The sequence below is a fragment of the Malurus melanocephalus genome, unplaced genomic scaffold (genome assembly GCF_030028575.1).
Source record: "Malurus melanocephalus ecotype Western Australia unplaced genomic scaffold, MMel_1.1 scaffold_576, whole genome shotgun sequence".
Lineage (NCBI taxonomy): Eukaryota > Metazoa > Chordata > Aves > Passeriformes > Maluridae > Malurus > Malurus melanocephalus.
The window spans coordinates 292725-315167 of NW_026623808.1; the positions used below are offsets into that span (position 1 = coordinate 292725).

At 36.2% G+C, this 22443-nt stretch overlaps 1 protein-coding gene across 1 annotated transcript in view; it reads right to left on the minus strand.

The window, feature by feature from the left end:
• Positions 1-22443, minus strand: part of ACAP2 (ArfGAP with coiled-coil, ankyrin repeat and PH domains 2) — a 59746-nt gene that overhangs the window by 14804 nt on the left and 22499 nt on the right. Inside the window, exons 6-11 of the mRNA XM_057382608.1 lie at positions 21981-22164; positions 19759-19803; positions 18614-18709; positions 14234-14308; positions 7521-7633; positions 882-933 (exon numbers count right to left, since the gene is read on the minus strand). Coding sequence (XP_057238591.1) covers positions 882-933; positions 7521-7633; positions 14234-14308; positions 18614-18709; positions 19759-19803; positions 21981-22164 — 565 coding nt within the window. The remainder of the gene's footprint in view (positions 1-881; positions 934-7520; positions 7634-14233; positions 14309-18613; positions 18710-19758; positions 19804-21980; positions 22165-22443) is intronic.

Sequence of the window (22443 nt, forward strand, 5' to 3'; positions counted from 1 at the left end):
AAAAAAAAAAAAAAAAAAAAGCAACGAGAATTCACAAACATAAAATGCCCAGGCAAAAGTGTTCTCTCAAACCTGTGTGCTTCCCTTCCAACCACAGAAATGAAGCTGCTTGATTTGACAGCATCAGATAACAAGGAACAGCCCCAGAACCCAGTCTGTTTGCAGTGAAGAGGAATGAATTGTCATGAGCTCTTTCCCCGTTTTTTCTCCACTGTCTCCATAAAATCTCTATTTTTTTTTCCAACCTGAAGAACAGCTACAGCTCTGTGGTAGCAAAAGCAGATTCTAGAACAGCAAAGGAGCAGGGGCCCAAAAGCTGACTGAAAAGGCTTCTGTGGCTTGTGGCAAAGCTGGACTTGCTGCTCTGACATACAACTGCACTTCCAACCAGAATAAGGCAGATATTGACTGCACAATACTGTGCATTTTCAATGGTAAATACATGCATCGRGCAGCCCTAACTGCTTTGTAACAAAAGCTTTCTATGTTTTTTTTTCCCCAATTGCTGAATGGGGTATGTGAAACCAGTAAGGACTGGGAGAAAGTCCTGAAAGAGTTAAACACAACTGCTCAGAGAACAGCACGGAATATTTGGCTGCCAGCAAGTGAGCACAAGTCTTTTGGGACTAACAACTTTTAAAGCTCTAACTAGGTTACAAAACCCACAGCAAATAAAGTATGTGCTTACAAGTCACTGCACAGGAATCTCAGAATCTGTCAGTGTAGCTATTAGACTCATTTTACAAAGGGAGAAACTAATTTAGAAAAAAGCAGTAGGTTGTAAAAGATCACATGGGATGCCACGTTAGCAGTTTCCCCAATAAATCAGGAAAATCATCACCCAAACCCCGAACCATCCCAAGGCAGTTTTCRTTTCCTACCTTAAATTTCTTCTGGTACACAAGTTGGTTATTTTGTATTGAGAACCAGCGCCTATTCAAAYGAAGAGACATCCAGAGAATACATAACTGACTTTACAGTGCTTATTTGACTGAGACATCTTAATATACAGTCTAGAGAGAGACTGCATAAAAGAATTCACAAAAGTAATGCTGCAGTCAGTTTTGGCAAATATTTTGTGAGAATAATGAAAAAAGGGAAGGCAGAGACAAAACAGAAAAGAAAGCAAGATTCAGATAATTTGAGTCCTAAACAAACACATTCATGTTATGACAACATTAGTCAAGCTATCACACAAAACATTTTCATTTCAAAGAACATTGCTTTCTGTATTTTAGCAGCAAGCCACCATTTTAAGTAGTTGCCTGATAGCACAAATAGTTTGAATAAAAAAAATACTTTAACCCATGTAAACTAATCCTGAAATATATTTGAGAGTAGAACTAAGAACTAACTTACTAAGGCACTAAAAATACTTCAGTGTTGSTATCCCATGCAGGTTTAATATTTATCGATATAGGGCATGTCTTAAAATTTTTGATCCTGAAATAAAATGACTGCATATAAAAACTAAAAAAAAACCCCAACTAAAACCTTTTAAGTAGGATCCTAAGCCTCAGTTTTGAAGGAAAATATAAACTTAAAGGGTTAATGAAGGAATCCTTTAAAATCCAAAAGATAATATAATGCCTAAAAACTCCCCTGAACTGTATCCTTCCTTGTCAAATTCACTGTTCACACTGGATACAACTCAGACAATGGAAAAATCACTCACAGTTTAGAAAAAGTTACCTCTGATCTTTGTGTGCCTCAGATCTCTAATAATAATGTTTTATCAGACCACTGAATGAAAAAAAAAAAAAAAAAAAGGACTCCAGCAGACATAACCATACCTTTCTAGCTCCTCTGGGRATGCACAAAATAAAAGCTAATCACTGTTTCATACCGGCAAAAATGAAGGGAATGTAAAAAACAACTCAGCGAAATTCACACTTTGTGTTTTGCTCAGGATTATAATGCAAACCTGTGTTTACCACAGCATAATTCCTCAATTATCTCCAATACCCCACTTTTACCACACATCACCTTTTCCTGCAGTGCCAGTTAGTTTGAATGGTAATAATACACAAAATAATGTATTGCAACTGATCTTGTTATTTTCCACAGGTTATTGAGCTTCAAGCTACAGTTTACTGCAATTAGGAATAAGAGAACTCCATGTATTTATACAACCACCACAAGCCATTCATGGAAAGACTCACACAAAGATGGTTAAGAAAAATTAGAGATAAAAACAACGTTAGAATCAAAACAGAAAATCTAGTATTTGTTAGAAAAGTTAGTGCTTAGTAGACAGATCAGATTCTACCTTTTAACAATTAATCTTTTGAAATGTTGTGCAGATATATTTAATTTAAAAAGTAACAACTGGCTCTCCTGTTGTCCTTGACTTTTTCATTTTATTAACAGCAGTAGTTTCAGTCACAGCTATTGAAAAGGTATTATCTTTACCATCTATTTACAGATGCAGCAACTAAGCCTCAAATATAAGGCAGGTTATTGCTAATATTTATATAGGAAACTCAACAAAAAAGCAGACTTGAAAAGGAAATAAACTCAGTCTTTTTTCACATTTTTTTTCAACATAAAACAAAATAGAAAAACATGAAAAGCGGTGTCTAAGTGATAAAGAGCGGGGAAAAAGCAGCCTTGCCCCAAGACAACGTGCAATGGAGCAAATCCCTGCCTTCGATAGTGCAATTAATTAATGAGATGCTTCATTTGTTCTACAGCTAAATATTTCATGAGTTACCTTAGTAAGCAACTTCTAATCTCATCAACTGGATATAAGTGAACATACAAATTGTAACACAATTTTTGCTGTGTTTAAAATCTAGTCTAGAAGTTTYGAAAGTATTTCAGCCCCGTTTTTTCCCTAGTACTAAATCAATTGAAGAAAAAATTTCAGTCCAGCCAGCAAGGGTGCAGGTTTTGGTAACTTTACAAAAGAAATTTTTACTGAACAAGATCRACAATTTAGAATGTAGGATAATTTGTAGTGCACACTTTAGAAGTAGATATCAGTTAATAAATTTTATTTGACGTTAGACAAGATGAAAGTGTCAGGCTGCYCTCCAAGGTGTCAGCACCATATTACTTTCATTCAGGACAAAAACTTGGAGTTATTCACCATTAACCATCAATAAACTCCACACTTACTGTAGCAAACAGACTGCGGGGAGTCTACACCAGCATCAGCCAGGAACTTCTGATGTACAATCTATGTACTGATGGGGCTGTTAAAGGGTAACTAGATCTATAATTTTTTAAGAATAATTTTCATAAACCTTTAGGCAACATGTCKGCAGTAAGTACTGATTATTACCAAAGTTTCTTCAAATGTGTCATTTTGTCACAAACAGAAAAGCATGGTGAAGAAGAAAACATTCTTGGGAATATTRAAGTAGTATACACTGACTTTGTAGTGCTTAAATAGTTGTTCCTGTTTAGAAACTGAATGTTTTCCATCATTTATACCTACACAATTCAAAACTGTATTTGTTAAATAGGAAACAGTGCAGAATCCATAGGAAAAAATCCAGTTTCTGTGAACTGAGAACAATACTGAAAATAAATATAAAATTTGAGTTTTACATAAAAAATGAATTGTGTTCATTATTCTCAGAAACAAAGTTTTCTTCTCTAGTTGCTAGCAGCACACAAATAAAAACAGAGCGATTAGGAATGCACAACATTTAAAAGTACGTATCTAGTCCTAATGCAGTTGATAAGAAAAAAAGTCGCATCAACTTCAACTGGAAAAAGTCAAGACATTCATCTTGTATGCTCAGAAGTTTGAATGCAAAAACTTGGCTTTAATTCCCTTATTAGCTAAAATGTAGCTCAATCTTTCTAAATCTTTTAAAGGAGTTGAGCAGCAAGTATACTGGCATYCCAGGCAGAATCCTTCTGTTATTTTCTTAGACTGAGTCACTTATACATCCATTGCAAGTAATCAAAATTAAATGCAGGGTTAATGAAGAGCTATTTGCGTGCCAAGGAAACATTGGGAAGGTATAAAAGAAGGTGGTTGGTACCTGATGTGATCTGGCTTTTTCCTGTCATGTGAAAAAATGGGGTAGGATTAAAACATAAGGGAAAGGAGGAAAAGGAATGAAAAATGCAAAATGAGCAAAATAAGAAAAGAATTAGCATGATCTGAAAATACAGCAGAATTAAAAAGGAAATATCTATTGCATCCAATCTAAAACCTATTTGGAACATGCTAGTGCTTTGACAAATGCATTTCTCCCTACACACACTCTTTCTTTATGATATGGACTTATTTTTCGTTTGAATTTATGGGAACCAAAATGGCTTTCCAGTTACTGCTCCATAATAAATGCACCTGACTCCAGTTCCTGATGCCTTAAGAAAAATACTGTACAATAAGGTATATAATTTACCAACAGATAGACATAYATTCAAAACACAGGCATCCACACCTATTATTGCAAGACTTTGCAGTCTAATGATATAATTTGAGTCCACTAAACTGTATTATCTGAAATACTTGCATCCATTGTACACTGTCCTTTAGTCACAACACAAAGATTACAAAAGCTCCATCTCTTTCAAAACACAGTGACACTGAATTGCAAATAGCTCAGGGTTTACTTTGCAGCCTCCTCAAACACRTAATTGTTTCCTAAGCCAGTGTCATGCAGAACCATCCCAAGAACAGGAAACTTGATGCAAAAGCCCAAATAATTAAAGTCTTGAGACAAKGAAATGCAAGCTGCCAGGTGCCCCAGGAAGAAACTTCATCATCCTTGCAAGACATTWGCTTGGACTGGAAACAAAACAAGTTTTCATTCACTATAACAGATTTGCCTCCCTTCAAAGGGCTCTATTATACAGTCTTCATTATTTTTCTCCCCCAGCAAGCAGACTTTTCCCAGGATAATACCAGGGGTCCATAGATTCACCAACCAAGACATGCACACAGAAAGATCAGAGATCTGTAATTTGTCATCTAGAATCACACTGATGTGTGTCAAACCCAGACAAAACCTATYGTATCCTTGCCTCTTCTCTTATGTTTTTAATGTTGACAAGTATCTGTAAATAATGGTCATTCTGAGGGGTTTGGGGAGCATTAATTCATTCTTGAAGGAACTCTTAAAAAGGTCTAGAACCAACAAAATATTAACTGATCCCAACAGGAGTATAAGAAGCCTTCACTTTAAATACATATTGCTACTGACAACACATTTAGCAGTCAGCAAGGAAGACCAGTGCTGTCACCCTTGGTTCAGAACAGCAGGAAATTCCAGCATTTCTAGGCAAATGCTTCCTTTTGTTTCAGCTGATTTTCCACACACCTTCCCCAAAGATGGGCATATAATGAAGCAGCAAACTACCAGCCTATAAGAATACTGAAAGTATCTTGTCTGTCTTGACCAGCTCAGAATTCTGTAATGTAAAMTTCTCTAAATGTTTCCGCCTTTGATATTTTGCACATTTTCATACAAAAACCAGTTTAATGCTATGACATAGTCCTTTCTTGTATTTTACCTAGTGACTGGAAATTTCTAATATATGATAAACTTTAATCAGTATTGTCTCCCCACAGCTGAAACTGTAGCATTTCGAGTAAAACCTTCCACCAAGGGAAAGAGGCAGTGGAAAATGGCAGTGACCACTTCTGTGCCTACWGCATAGCAAGCAATGTATTCAGAAATAACAAAAATACTTCCCTATTTTTATTAAAACTTAGCAAAAAATGGGGGCTAGATTCAGAAATTAAAAAATGTCTTCATTAAGAAGGTCTTAAATGTATATTTTATGTACAATAACAGTAGTTTAATAATAATTAGTAACAGCTTGTGAATATGTGGAATACAAAATTAAAATAATTTATTTGATTTCAGAACTGTATACATAGCATACTCAATCCCATTTTTTTCTAAAAGCATCCAACTAGTCTATCACAGTGAGACAAATTATCAAGAATCAAATATTAAAAAAGGTTAAAGGTTTTGCTTTATTGAATGCTCCTGTGATAAACAGAAGAAAAAACTATAAGCAAATATCCATTACATAATAAAAGTAGGCAGCTCTGACTCATTAATGAGCTGGTTGTCTTGACTCTCTTAAATAATAAAAGCATATCCAAGCAATAATTTATGTAYGTTCAAGTCAGTAACTTAATCTGAAGGAATGTCATTGTGTGCCTTGATTAAATTACAACTTTTCCTTATTTACTTTGTGTCCATTTAAATTTCCAATATACAGAAGTTAGTTTTAATTGAATCCTATTCTCTAACCACTTCAAGGTAAGCCACAGTACAGTATGACTAGGGAAAGCYATGGGGAAGAAGACACTCCTGTCCTGCTCCTTCCTTCACCTCCTGGCAGAGCCAGGCCTTCCTGCTACTCAAAAGAACCCAAAGTCAGTTTTGCCTTCAGTCAATCCTGCAAAACACCTTGCAAAAGGGACCCTTTCTGTCCCCTGAGAATTCAATAAAGGACAATCTCCTGTTACTRCAAATTTTTCTATCTTTACACTAACATTTTCCTTCACACCAGGAAGGTGCTTTCGAGGCACATCTCCCAGTTTTCTCTCTTCACCATCCTTTGATGCTTCACAAATTTGTCCTGGAAAACTCTGAATTCTGCTTGCATGAAACTAATCCAGATGGTACATTAGAATTACAAATGAATGACCAGGCCAGAGGACCAGACCAGAATCAGTCCAAAGCAAAATCCTTTGTACTAGTTGCCCATGACCTGCTAATATAACGGTCTTATTTGACACCAGTGGTCCTTGCATCAGTCTAGGGACTTAACTGAAGGAGTCCCAATTTGTTACATGCTTGTGGTGTGCTGAGATGCTCARGGAAGTACAGAATAATTAAGATTGGAAGRGACCATACACTCAAAAGRACATTCTGGCCTTTGAAACACAGCRAATAGTTTAACAAAAGCACTGCTRAACAAAGAGCAGGAACATGGAGAGTAAAGAGAGTTCTATATCACAACAATTTACACTTAAAATTCAAGAACCGTATCCAACTGTGCTGTAAATGCTCCAGCATATACATTTATTTGAAAAGGGCACACACCTTTGGAAATGCAAAAGAAATTCTCTTCAAGTAGAAAAATATTTAAATAATAGTAAAATATACATTGTAAAAAATAAACGACTAGCAATATATTTTGTATTCCCAAAAGGGCCATCAAAACCACTAAGCAAAAGTCACTGCACAGGACAGGMATTTTAAAGGATAACAATTACATTGCTTATCTTTCAGGGAAAATAACTTGAGTCCTTGACAGTGTTTCTCTGCTTCCAATGGCTATACAACTTCCATTTTACTCTGTCTTCTAACACTTTCCTAGCAGATGCTTTTGCAAGAGAAAGGTTTGCAAACAACCAGGACAGGAAACAAGGAAAAATGGCTTTGAAATGTCATCTCTGAATTAACTAACAGAGTCACCCCAGTGTTCTGTCAAAACTATGGAGTCAGCGAGTTACAGAGATAATGAATCAGACCAGAGTTCAGGTTAAAAAGCAGTATCTTTATAAGCAGCAAACAGGGGTTCTGAATAATTACCTGTTCCAAGTCTTGAAGGCATTGCTGGCTCGCTTGAATAAATAACCTTCCATCACAATGCCATTGGCTGCATCTACATTGTATTCTAGTTTAGTATCATCACTGGAATAATCCTAGTACAAAGGAACAAGACAAGAAAAATACATTGCAGTTCAAATAAAACTTCAAATATGAGCAGTACTATTGTCAAACAGTAAGTATCTAGGAGTAATGTTTTGTTTGTAACACTTATTAATTAGTCCAACCATGACTCTCAGCCCCTGATGCCTTTTTTAATAAAAGCATTTTTAGGAGTTGAGGATGCTRAAGATAATTACTTTACCTGCAACAAGGGGAATTTGCTCAGGTATTGGTGACCTCTACAGCCAAGTAGAGGGCAAACATTGCTGACAGAGCATCTGATGCTTCAACTGTCTGCTCAAGTGGTCTCTCATATATTCCCAAAAAAAGGGACAGAATAGCAGAGGAAAAGAAGCAATGAAAGTTACGAGTCAAAACTGAAATACATTGTAGCCTGTTGTAGACACCTGTATAAAGCCAGTTGTGCTTYAGCATTTTCTTCAGCTCTGTCATTTTGACAACTGAGCTGCAYAGGAACTTAGAAGACAAGTAATCAAAGATGATGCCATCAGTTAATTCTAAAGTAAAGCAATTATGGTGGCAATGATAACAAGACCTTAGTAGCAATGTTTTCTTTGTSATCTTGGATAAGATTACAAAATTACAAATAGGACAAGGGAATATACATTTCCATCAACCTAATAACAACTGCAACCAGCTAATAACAATTAATAGCAGCTTTCCAAGTTTTAGAAAGGCTGACTGCTTCATGTCTTCAGCAAAGATAGGTTAGACTAAGTAATAATATATGTGATCATTTGCTTTCACATCTCATTGAGAACAGCATGGACTCTTCCCAGGGAGGTAGAGTTCAGATATTCAGTGAGTGGGAGGCTAGCAACTACTAGGGATGCATGAAAAAGCACACATGGAATGACATAATTTATCACAAATTTGTCCAGAGGTGAAAAAAATATACATGCCATAATTTCATTTCACTGTTATTAAAATAAATCCTTAAAATAGACTAGCAACATATGGCTTCTTCCTCTTAACAAGGATGTAAGAGACATTACTRAAAACTAAGTTTCTRAAMAAAAAAAAAAAAAAMAAACAAGTTAAATTCTGAAGAGACAGAACACTTTGTAATATCACTCTTCCGAACCTTCAAATAGTAGTTACTTTTTGTAAATTGCAAACAGCAGCTTTGTGTGGAAAGTATATCTGAAAGTTTCTGTTTTGTACTTTGCTCCTTAGGAATTTGTCTATACATAGAGGAAAAGAGGCAATAAATATATATATATATATATAAAAAAAAAAGTAGTCAGCTTCAAACATCATCATTAGCCCTAGGCAACAGTCCAGGATGCACATAACTTTCGTGCTACACATGATGTTCACTCTTACACATGCAGATGGTTTGGTCCAATCCAAGGTTAATTACAGATGATAGTGAAATGGTTACAAATATTAAAACAGGCCCTTTAGGCTCCCTAGTCAGCACAGCACAAATTCCTTAAAATTACTGTTCTCCACTCTTACTAATCTGAATAGATAAACTAATGTTGAAATGTTAAATCTAGATTTTTATTATTTGACAGATGACTAATGCAAGAGTTCTGAAAGAAAATGGAACTATCATATCACTACCACACCCTGAGCTGAATAAACAAACAAGTTACAAATGAAAGCGTCACCGAAAGAAATCAAATTTGTGCATTTATTACCCAACRTTTAATAACTTTGATTTCCTGACTGTTTTCTAGATCAGAACATACTGAACAAAAAGGCTTCATGTAAGCTCTCAAACTAAAAAGAGAAAGCCACTATAAGCACAAACTTAGACATGCTGATGTCACATTCCCTATGTTCCCCAAAATCTGATAAATCACTCTAACTTACCAGCTCCCAAACATAATGAAACCTGCTAAAGATTTGCATCTTCCTGCAGCAGTGATGCCTGCAACTCCTTGTCTAGTGAAAGACAACAYACATTCCCTCAATCTTTTCTGGCTAAGCTACTATGTTATCACATTTTCCTCTGGGTATGGAGAACTGCTGCAGAAAATGCAGCCATCTTTTCCAGTGAGTCCAGATCTATGCACTGAAGGTGTATACAAGTATGACAGGAAATCTTTGAATCATTTATCATGCCACACTCTCAGCCCAAACTGTCTAAAAACACTAACCCTTCCTCATGAAGTGCATTTAGTGTAATTTTTAACTGCTTCCCTAATGTAATTGAACCTTTACAGAGYAGAAACAGACACCAGAATAGAGTGACAAATGTCAAATATATCCTTAACTGTATATAGCAGACTACCAGTTGGAGGGGGTAGGAGTAAGGCTTTCAAGTGCTTCATCTTCAAAACTAAATTGATAAAGTTGTGGTCAGGAAAAATATGGCCAAACAATCAGAAAAAAATTGCTCCATTTCAATTACATAGATAAAAGTAGAAAAAGAAATTAAATAAACTGTGTTCTGATCTTACAGTCTCTGCTATTTTATAATTAAGAAATAGGAGCAAAGCAGTCACATAGTTTATTTTTATCTTGGTGCATGGAAATGTTTAGTGAATCATGAAAAATAATTGGGGGTGGAGAGAAATACAGCCATATCTTTCCAGTGTCCTGCATAAGAGARTCACATGTTAATAAACTCAGTCATTGTGTGTGATTCGGAATTCTGTTTTCTGCCAGCAGGCACACAACTGATAAAGATTTCATTTTAAACATAATTTAACTAATTAGGTGTCGGTTAGGACTAAAATACATTTCACCTAACCAGAACTAAGAAAATTTAGCCAGTATTACGTAATTTTCACTACATCACACATTTCATTCAGATTTGAAAGAAGAAACATCTATGGCTTCTATTCTGACACTCATTTCTCACGGTTGGCTGCTACTGGAAGAGAAACATGTAGAAGTGGGTTATATAAGTGAAGCATACAGCATGCTTTCATGCTTTTTTTTCYYYCCTTTTTCTTTAAATGTCCGTGAGGTACAGCAAACCAGCTGGCAATGGAAAAACAACTTTCATYTCCAGAAATAATACTAATCTGGTGTGTCACGGAGCACTTAATATTCTTGACACTGTTTCAGTGACTGCATTTTCATATGAACGTATCAATTCATCACACATACTTGATTTATATCAAAGCTTGCGTGTTTTCTGTTTCTCTACATATAATTTTCTTGTTACCAAAACAAAATCCCCCCTACTTTTCAGCAGCAGAGCTTTTGATTTACTTTCAAAATTGCTATMAGGTCATGAAAGATATTCAAACCATTTTATCAGTAAATCTTAGAACYGTATTTTACCATTGAATGTGTATCCCAAATTATTTCTACTTTAGAGAAGCAGCAATTTAAAAGCTTATTTTAAAAGGCAGTAAATGGCAGACCATAGCCTAAAGGAAATACTAACCCGAAAAGTTAGGCCAGCATATACTAACCAGGAGACACCAATTATGCAACCTCCCATTTAGAAAGTTGCTTCCACTCCCTTCCCATTCCATTGGAAAGAGATGTTTGTCCTGCTTAAGCTGAAAGTCCCTCGAGGAAGGGCTTAAAACAACAGACACCACAAGTGACAAGGTTTACAGTCCAAGACAGAGTGAGAGAGTCACTGAGCAAACAAGCCACTTGAAATACAACCACATCTTTGGTTTTGGAGGCAGGAATTAGCCTGTGTAACTTCTCAGCAGCAGCTCTAGTTTATGCCTGCTTTCTGACTGTGGTAGCATCTGGTTTCCTATCACCTTGTTTACTCAAGATGTAAAAAATTTTCAAATCATTCTCACTCCAGCTGTTTCCTGAGCAGATCTTCGGAAGCAGATTTTTACTTTAATGAAAAAGGGATTTGAATACAACAAAAACTATTTGAAGTTCAATGCAAATACTTTTCCTGTATCATCTCCCTCATTTTAGAACAAAACATTAGCTTTGTCACAAAACCAAAAAGCCAYGATGGTGTTTACAGGTCCAACAGATTTTTAAAATAGTTCTTAATTCAATGCGTTACTACAGCAAGGGGCTGCAAACTGCTGAGAAAACAAGTCATGTCTAATGTATTGACACTGTGACACAACTCTTTTAATATTAATCTTTCCCTGTGCAAATATATTTCAAAAATTTCCCAGAATGATCATGGAATTTCTAGATTAATTCACARTATGTGTTGCTTCAGTTTCATACAGAAAAAAAAATTTTTACCCTGAAAAAAAACCAAAAACCCAAACCTGTTTCCTGAATATTTGCTGAGTAAATAGACCACAAAACTTAAAAGCAATTTAAAAAAGCAAATCAGGTATCAGCTCTGTTAAAAAAGAAATCACACTATATTGGTGACCAAGCCCTTCCATGACACTTTTATTAGCCTCTCCATCAACACCTTATTGAGTAGGACAATGATCATACAGAAAAGTGAGATGGGTTATTTAATTAGTGCAATTATTCTGCATGCATATGCACATATATGCAAACACAGGTAGTGGGTGGGTAGGTGTGTGCACKTATGCACTTACCTATACATTTCAGAAAAGGAACTGTTCTTTATCCACACAATGAAGGAAAGGCATCATTCTGAAGCATTAGATTAGAACTTCAGTATATTAAATGCGTATATACCTCATGGAATATTCAACACAATAAGCTTCAGAAGTTTCTGTTGTTATAAAACATGGAAGGATTTGGCGTTGAAAGATTTGRGAACACATGCCCAAGAGGCAACATAGAGGAAAGCAACATGGCAAGACATGAGAAGAGAACAGGGAATAAAGTTGCCATCTGGGACAGGATGACCAGATGACAAATAATGATAAAAAGAACAAGATCCAAAGTCTAAGGCAGTTCTGAAATCCTGATGAGCCAGAAGCTAGCTTGGTGTGAAGGTTGGGAAAAGCAAGTAGGAGGAGACAAAAACAGACAACATGATTTGAGTAAGAAATTAAGAAAATGATTGGACAAGCTATAAGAGGAATCTCCAATAAAGCATAGTGTAGGCATTATCAGTGGAAAAATGCGACAGTGACTTACTTCACTGATAAGGACAGGAGACAACATTTACAACCCGAAACACAGAACTTAAGAGGACAACAAACAGTACATTCTGACTGCCCTGATTATATTTTTGGAGACAGAATTAAACTGTCAATTAGAGTAAGCAACAATAAAAGTAACAACACTGTGATCATCACTCCTACTCGAAACCGAGAACATTTATATTACACACAGATATGGCTTTTCAACTCTCAGTAATAATTTAAACTAGTAGAAATAGTTTACCTGTAAAGCAGCCTTAAGCAGCATTTGAAGAAAAAACAAAGACTGTAAATACCATTGGAAGTGACCATAATTCATGGTAACAAGTTATTTCTATGGCCAATTAAAAGATAATTGCTCATAACTTACATCCTTTGCCAAGTACCAYTGTTCTCTTAACAGTAAACCTCTTAACTACTGTCCATTCCCTAAACTAGGCCTTTGAGCCCAAAAAACTTAAAATCTGACCTTCAACATTGTTAATTCTCAAATTCCATCTTTCCAATTTCCCCCCTTCCTTCCCCTTCCTTGCCTGTAGTTAATCTCCTGACTCCAAGCACAGCATGTCAGCTCTGCCCTCATCATCACATCTGCTCAATTTCACAGCAATCCTAAYGCTTCCCACCAACTCCTAAAAGAATGATATGATCCACCAATAAAAATGTTTTCAGCAACCAAAAATGTTACCTGTTCCAATTAGTATTAATATTGGCTCTTACTAAGGCTACCTAACTTCTAATCTCAGCATATTTTCATTCCTGAATTTATTTAGTTATTAGATTTCATTTACTTTGGGTGGGAATTGTTTTAAATTTATGCCACCTGAATAGATACAGAACATATTTGATAGAGAGCRAGAAGTATAGCATTACCTTTAAATTGGTATCTAATCCTTTTCAAAGCTACCTGCAGTATTAGCTCACTACCAGAGAGTTCAGTGGCAATATTTCTAACTTGTAGCATTATACCTGCAAAACCAATACTGATGTAGAGCTTCGGAAACATCCAAACAACAGAAGTGATTCCCCCCACAACAATAATTATCTACGTTTTTCTCAACAAKCAAAAGAATTATTGCACATACAAATTTTCCCAAGATAGCAATTAAATTTTCTCACTCTTATATGTGTGCACAGTTGAACCAGTACATTAGTCACTCTTTATAAAAGTTTACTTTTGCTCTTTATATGCAACAGCAGCTGCCACGCAAGCTCCAAGTGCTGCATTCAGATTTGGCACAGTCCAAAGTGAAACCTATGGCTGTGGGRATTTGCAGCACATACACCTCTTCTAAAAACACACAGCAGGGAAACACAGAAACTGGTACAACTTACTGAATCCAAGATATAATAAGAATTAAGAGTTCTACTGAAATGCTAGAATCCCAGCATTCAAATAAATTCTACTGTTCTATTTATGTTTCAGTAAAAACTAGGCATAATATTTTGTTCAGTAAYACAAAATTAATATGTGCAATCCAACCCTACACTTAATGACGTGTCAGTCTGTCTCTCTGCACTAAAAATACCATCCCTTGTAGTTCTCATGCAGAGATGCTACAGATAAAAAAAATGTGTGTGCAGCCTGCCTTTTACATTGTCAAGTACCTTTTGTTGAATAGTGGAGTGCTTTTGCTCCATATCTCTCTTCTCCTTTGCAGCATCTACAGCCAACTGATCCAGCTGTAAAGAGAAACAGAAAATTGTATCTTTAGATTATCATGAGAAATTTGGTTCAGTAGATTTTACAATGCTGACAAAAAAAAAAGAACACATTATGTCTAGACACTGCAAGATTTTTATTTTATTTGCATAGTAGAATTCTTTGTCACAAATTGTTTACCTTGAATAACCACTGAAGCCTTGTTTAAAGCACTGCTCTGCCACCCTGAATTAACCTCTACAAAGGTGTACATTTCTTGTAAGCATTAGAAGAAATGTTTCAAAGAACAGCATGGTGCCAAGCATATGCGACTGTACCGCATTGGTGCTCAGTCTCCCAAGAGGATGACTCATGCTTTAGCTGCTCTTGCTGGCCTATGCAGCAGCACTGGCAGGAGCAGCAAAAACCAGAAGGAGCAAATGCTATGGATTTTTCCCTCCACAAAGTGGGAGAACTGTCTCAACYAGGATTTTGTGTCAATAGTTTTGATCAGCTGACCAGCAGTACTTGAGCATGATGCTTGAAATCTTAGGTAGAGACTTTCAAACTAATTTTGGAAATAAAAACATGATTTGGAAAATAAATATTCTCCGKGACAATCTGTTAATTTAGTATCCTTACAAAGTCTGTGATAACAAAAAAGACACTCCCCAAGAACTTGCTGCAAGCATGTCTCTATCACTACCATATAAACTTTTTCCTTTTACAATCACAAGAAAAAAAAAAGGAGGAAATTTAAGATACTCTGTAAAATATTTGGTGGGGTTTTCTGTGGTTGGTTGGTTGGTTGTTTTGGGGTTTTATTGTTGTTTTATCGTTTTGGTTCTCTCAGTTTTGTTGTTGGTTTTATACAGGCCTTCATGTTTAAAGAAGAAATGCAGTAGAGAAGCAGATGTTGCCTGAAAGACCAGTTGGTTTGGTACTTATATGCCAGGCCATGGAATCTGCTGAACCCCTCCTTCCTGCAGCCTGTAACACAAGCCTGCCATTAACACAGCCCCAGCATCTCACTGAGGAGCGATGCAGATGCAGCACTGAGCACAGAGCTCAGCCTGCAGCTCTCCCTCTGTCTGTGGGACAGAGCTGGTCCTGCTCCAGGCCCACAACGAGAACAGCAGGAGCAGTGTGCAGCACAACCAGCTTCCAGCTGGGTCACTCACTTGGCAGAGGGCACAGATGACTAACGGATCTCTGATCCACACTCAAATAGGATCCCCTCCACCCACTCTCATAACCACAAGTGACAGGTCCTGACAACTCTGGCCATTTCCCCAGTCTTTTACTTGCCCTGTTTGACATGATATAAATGAGAAAAAAARGAGACAATAACAGGCTCTTAMACCCTTGTGCTAAACAGTCTCCAGCAATTAYGGAGCCATCAGAAAGCTGAGACATCTGGATCCAATTCCATACCCTGTTACTTTTCTTAACTCTTCTCTCCCTGTCTCTGGCTCAAAAGGCCATACCAGCACTTTCACACCTTATAGGTATTTGTGAACATGAACACATTCAAGACTGAAGTGTCCAGATGCCACATTTATGTAGCTATAGGACTTAAAAATTACACATGAGTGTCTAAAACAGACTAGGCTCMAAGACTGTTTTGCACCAAGAACCCTTGGGAAACCCTTTCTTATGTGATAAAAATGAGAACTGGGTCAAGTGCTGTTCAAAACTTCATAGGAATCACATTTCTTGCCAAAACTTCAGATTCAGGAATCTGCACATGGCTCCCAAGAAATTCTTCCTTCTACCCCACTAGATGAAACAGAAGGCAATCAGGGTTGAGCAATTACCTGTAATTTATATTAAATACGAGTGTTCCAGGGTACATTTACCACAGGCAAAACAAGGYTCTTAATAGCAGCTCATTCCATCAGTTACTTTTTTACAATGAAGACAGCATTGCAACATTCCTGTTTGCCAGCTCAAACCAGAGTTTTCCCCTTTTCACTCAGGTGAGCAGTACATCAATTGTCTTAAAAGAGACCAACAGCATACAACTAGCAAAAGCTGTAGCAAAWCACAACTAAACTATCAAAATCCCAGTCACCGTCGTATTACTGGGTAATTTTTAGAAAATTAGCTTTTTCAAACCACTGCATTTACTGGTAAATGTATTTTTATAAACATAATGCTCTAACTGGCATTYTGAAGAGAATTAAGTCAGACTAAAATGAGCTTTTTGTATAGTCATCTCAATGAAAAYTCAAATATTTTCTTTTTAAGATAATACCACGTTTCACATGAAAAGTACTAAATACCATCGTTTCCATGCAAAAGCACATATTATGCTTGCACACGATTAAAATTCCCCTATGATCTGATTCCCAAGGGATCCTACCCTGACCTGAAGTAYCCAGAAAGCAAAATTGCTCAATCCTATTCTATCACAGTAAAACAGATATTTTGAAAATACAAACAAAATAATTCAAAATTATAACTGTACTAAGATCAATTTTATTACTTCAGATGCTGTTAACCATTGTAATTAAGGTCATACACAAAATTTACCTAGGAATGAAGACTCACTCACCMACAGAAGGAATCTAACAGCATTTCCACAAAAATCCAGCAAATCCCCGTTATGTCACCACATACTTTGTTAAAGGCAGAAGCTTCAACCAGCACAAGCTGCAAAGCCATTAACTGTTAAAACTTTCAACAGTTATTTACAAATCTGCTTCTGTCATGAAAAATATCCATTACTTAAATGCCCAAGGTCTGCTACAAAAGAACAATTGCGCAAGTTGTACAACTTTAGGGTCTTCAGTCTATCCTTGCTCCAACTGCAATATATTTAAAACATTCTTAGCTTTGGATTTTCTAAATTTAACTCCTTCAGTTGCTATGATACCAGCACCAAAATGAATGCTACACAGTGCTCCTTACCAGATCAAGCAAAAGCATGACCAGACATTCAAAAATAACYTTGTGTTTTCTTGCTCAAATCACCTCAATGAAATGGAAACATTGAAGCCTAGATGATAGCATAACCCACTACCAGCTTCACAGYTTTTGTCTCCTTTCCCTATCCCCTCTTGCACAGAAGCACAGGACACACATTATACTACCAGGCATTACAGTTCCACAGTTACAGTTACAATCCAAACAGGAAGGGTGTGAAAGGACAAAGGGCACAATTCCTGAAGAGAAACATCCACCTGAACTGTTCAAGCACYCCTACAACACCAARGCCTGATGTGTTTCTACACTTCATWAAKACCCACAGTAAGCCAACTGGGGCCTAGTCTAGCAAAAAAATAGCTATTCAGACACTGGATTTTTGGAATTTTCTACAGTTCCCAGTCTGCTTCGCTGCACAGACACAGAAGCAGGTTGAGGGGCACAGATGACAACAGTGTGGTGRCAGGAATAACCAGCTCGGAATAATTTCATCTCTTAGACATTCAGTGACACATCTACTGAAGATGAATGTAAAAGTTTGCTGTTGTTATTTGCTTTTGAACAGACACTTAAAAATTTGGGTTGGTTCCTTTGTGGATCTGTTTGGGAAGTAGCAATAGAGGGGTTTGCATCAGAGCACTTGTTGCAAGTCCTCAGATWGAAGCAAATAAAAAGCACTCATATAACTTGCACTAAAAAACAAGTCAAGACACTGCTGAGTCGTCTTTCTGCACCACAGACAGATCTTCATTTGAATATTGTACGTTCTAATCTATTTGCATAACCATTTTCAATGACTCCTGTGTGCAGCTGGCAGAGGTCCATCYAAGCTTTTCATGAGTCCCTCACTGAAAACCCAGAYGTGGCAATTGTGTCTCCTTAAACAACAAAACTAGGCAAGAAGGATTCCAAATAGGAACTCAATTTTGCATTAGTTATTCAAATCATACTTCYGTTTTATGGTCTAAGTTGCTAACATCAAAGTTATTTTTGCACATATGAAAATTTAATTACGTATAGACTGCAYAATTTACACAGTAAATGAAGTCTAAGAGCAGAAGGCAAACCAGCCTAATCTACTTTTTATTAGTAGATATATTTATAACATGGGTCATGTACAAAAACTYTGAAATCCAAATAATCCAGTGTCCTGAATATCACAATGTATCCCACAGAGCAATACATGGCGATGTAAAGTATGTAAATGCTAAAGGTAGTATTAATTTTAGTGAACAGACAACTTTCAGTTTGTAACTATTTTCATTCCTTTCATTACAGTATATTTTTTATGCTTTACCTTCATCATACTACAATTTCCTTTTTGTTGAATAAATCTATGAAGTACCTGATATGCAGGCATATTATCAAGATTTCCTCCRTTACAGCATATAGTTATGTATTTTTAAAATAATTGTTACCTGTGCACCAAGATCTTTCATGTAGGGCTCAAGTTCACCAAATAGATCATAGCCTTGATGGAAAAAAGCCAGATGTGCATACATAAATGATAACATCTAGAAGGAACAAAGTAAATGTTTATTCTCTTAAAAAAAATTTATCACGTCACATAAATATGTCACTTAATTCAAATTAACAACATAAAATTCCATGTTTAATTTCTGCTTCTGTCCTGACAATTTTACATCAATACCTCATAGAGCTTCCAATATTGTGAAATTAATGTACAAGGTAAAGGAGGCAAAGAACCAACCCAAAAATCTCAGAAATCAGTTGATAGGATTAACCCCATGAGTAAAACAGAAGAAATCTAATTCCTATCACCTGAAATTTTTGTTAACTCCTGTTTAACTGGGACATGTAAGCTAGAGAGGGGCTACAGATTATTTTATGAATGGCCCAAAACCATAACCTTTATAAACACAGCTGACAAGACTGTCTGGCCTTAAAATAGAAAACAAGCTGGGAAGGTGCAGAATAGACTAGCAAGGAACTATAAACCAACCCAAGTACAGTTTTTACTATTTAAGGGATTTAAGAAAATTATGGGAGAGCAATTTCAGATTCTTGGATGAAAAGCACTGTTTAATTTGCCAGTCTCTATCTCAATAAACTTTTAATAGAGATAATGTGAAGTAGATAAAGGAATGAAATGTGAAGAAAATTGGCATGCAGATATAGCCTTATATTAATTTAGCAGATCACCATATTAATTATATTGAAAAATACCCTCTTCTTAGAAGGAGTTGATTCCATCTTAGAATAGATTATTAGTAGCACTTACTCCTTACAAGATAATAAACCAGACCTAAAGAGCAGAATTCTTGGCAAACAGTTTGATTTTAACCATGAAACACATAGCAAAGGATCAACAGTAGTGAAAACCTSTAAGTGTTCAAATCTGAACCAAAAGGATTGTCAAAAACAGTTAAACAAGTATGCCCAGTTAGAATAAAGGCCAAACTGACAGTCACCAAATTGCCAAATGAACTGATCATGCTTTCATCAATAAAAGGACTAAATTTTTAACATGCTGCTTTGTGGTCACATTTTTAATTCAGATATATTAAAATACTTGATATATAGAAGATAAAGTATATCTTACCGATTTTAAGATTTCTGCTCTCCTTTTAGATTGAAGAACATTGATCTAGGAAAAAAGAACAAACAAGCTATTCCTTTTATTCTAAACTTCTTATTTTATTGCAATTTTCCCCCCAATAATCATATCCAAGCTTACAACATTGGAAGAAGATAGCTCACTATCAGACTCCCCAAAACATTTCTAAAAGAAGATGCATTCTAGTTCTGTCATGATATCAAAGTGATGCAGAGAACACTTGCAAAGCTTGARCTTCACAGWKATAATCACAATTTTCTTATAACATAAAGGAAAATACAAGACACCATGTGCTAGCTAAAAGTAATAKAATACACCTTTCAAGCAAGGAAAATTGGTACCCCTTTTCAAAAGATTGAATTCAAGATGTTTAAGTGTGAGCTAAGCCAGCCCACCAAGTTCTTACAGMAGCTGCATGCAACACCGTGCTGTCTGCTGCCAGGGAGAGGGAAGGATGGGGGAAGGGTTACTTTTTCCCCAGATTCACAATTTAAGTGTCCCAAAAGCCATTCCAGGAAAGCAAGCACATAGTAAGTTCAGTAAATAACTTTCCATGTATACCTGTGCTTTTAAACAAGATAAAGTCCCTGACCAGCAGTGTTACCCTAGAACTTGAAGAATTTCAGATTATATAGAAAAAACAACTGATTTTTCACATTCACCTCTTTCCCCTATCTTCTTTGTTCCCTAATATTTAAAGGTTGCCAGGATTTTACTTTAAAAGACCCACTTAGCAGAAACAGGCATGATTTTGTAATTTAACACCTCTATGTCAGTTTAGAATTTCAGCAAAAGAAATAAACTTGCTGAAGCTATAATAAAAACCAGATTGCACTTCCGTACTTAAGTGGTCATTATTTTGGAAAACCTTCTGCAGCAAAAATAATTAAGACTTGCTTGTATAGAATAAACCCTCAGCCTGTGAGGGAAAAAAAGTAGCAAAACAAAGGTTTTGAATTACAGTTTACAGCCAATCTAGCTACAAGGAGACCATAGTTGTGAAGCCATTTTCCCAGAAGAACCATGCAAGCAGAAAGAATTCTTAAAAAGCTGAATTAATTTTTGTCCGCRTTAAGAGATGCTGAAACTGTTCTCTGTTACTTTAAATGCATCTTTCTTCCAGGAACTGCTCATACTTTGAATATACAAATTCCAGGAGGCAAACAACCTGCAGTTCAGTGCACACACAAGGAACTGGCCTACTTACAGTAGTTACTGCCAGCTTCCCCCACACCATTTAGTGTTAGCACAAATAAATCCAGTGCACCATAATTCACACTTTTTAAACACCAAAGTGACCTCAGTGTTCAAAAAGCAGGGGATTAGTGTTGACCACTGACCACCATATCTGTGAACATGCCAGGCTGACAGGCTCCRTTTCATTGCATAGCTCATAATGCAATTTACAGAAGAGTTAATTAAGCTTTAAATAACTGATTGAACTGTCCCAAATCAAGATGCTAATATCTAGTATAAAATCAGCCTTAATAGTGAAGAGCTGTTCTGTGTTTGATCATAGGATGAGTTCAGACCCATTTCAGAGCCCCCAGCCTCTCACACCATCTGAGCTGCAATAATCCTGTTTTGCTGTAGTTTTGGGCAAATGTGAAGCAGATGAATTTTAAGTATCAAAAGAAAATGTATTACTGTATTGCAGGGTTCAAAGCAGTATGACAAAGAAAACCTCTCAACATCCTATGGGAGATCTTTACTAAAAAGGTAAAGGATAGTTAAGATCTCAGGAATCTGGAGAAGTTTGATACAACCCAAAGCATACAGATGAAATTGTAGTAGCACCCAACATCTTATAGCAGAATTATTCAGGTAATTTGTATTTCCTAGGCTAGGTTACAGTTTTTACTTTAAATATGTAAGAAACTGCAGCACAGCCAACACATGAAACATTTAGCTAAGTATTAGGCAAATACTGGGGYTTTTTTAATAATTAATGTTCAACTTGAAAATTAAACTGTGTCATTGCAGCAAGGGCACTGAATACCAGAGCATTAAAGCAATACGAATGCATCAATTAATTTTCCTCAGATTTTATTAAAAAATAAATTACTTGCAAATAAGTTCTTCCTTTTACCCTGAATCTTCACAGCTTTCCAGAAGCTTATAAAAACAAGTCCTAAAGCTGTAAAAGACTTCTCTCTAACTATATGTAACAAATGGTTTTGGAAAGTAACTTTTACTGCTGCCCTTACCTGAAGAACATAATCGAGAGCTATGTGTCGAAAACACTTCCGTGTTGCAGTCAAAATATTGGTTGCTTCCTCTACTTCATGYTGTTTATTTCTTTGAACTTGGGCATTTTTCACCAGAGCATTTTCTTTTTCTTCACTCACTTTTTCAAACTGTTTCTTCGCATCTTTAAATTTCCTAATATCTCTACGAAAAAAAGAAATATGGATAACAAATGAATTCCAAAGCATGACAAAGTATTTAAAGCTACACCAGACAGACCAAGCTTGTGACTGCCATGGTTGGTTTATTTTTCATACTTTTTATTCTTCAATACATGCTTGGGTCAAATGGAAATCTACAAATTATGACGTGAGCTTCTTGTCTTTCTTTTCTGAGGAAAGGACAAAACTGAAATGCAACTGAACACATCCCATGTTTACYGGGGAAAAGCTTTGACCTCCAAGCTTAGACAATTGCAACATG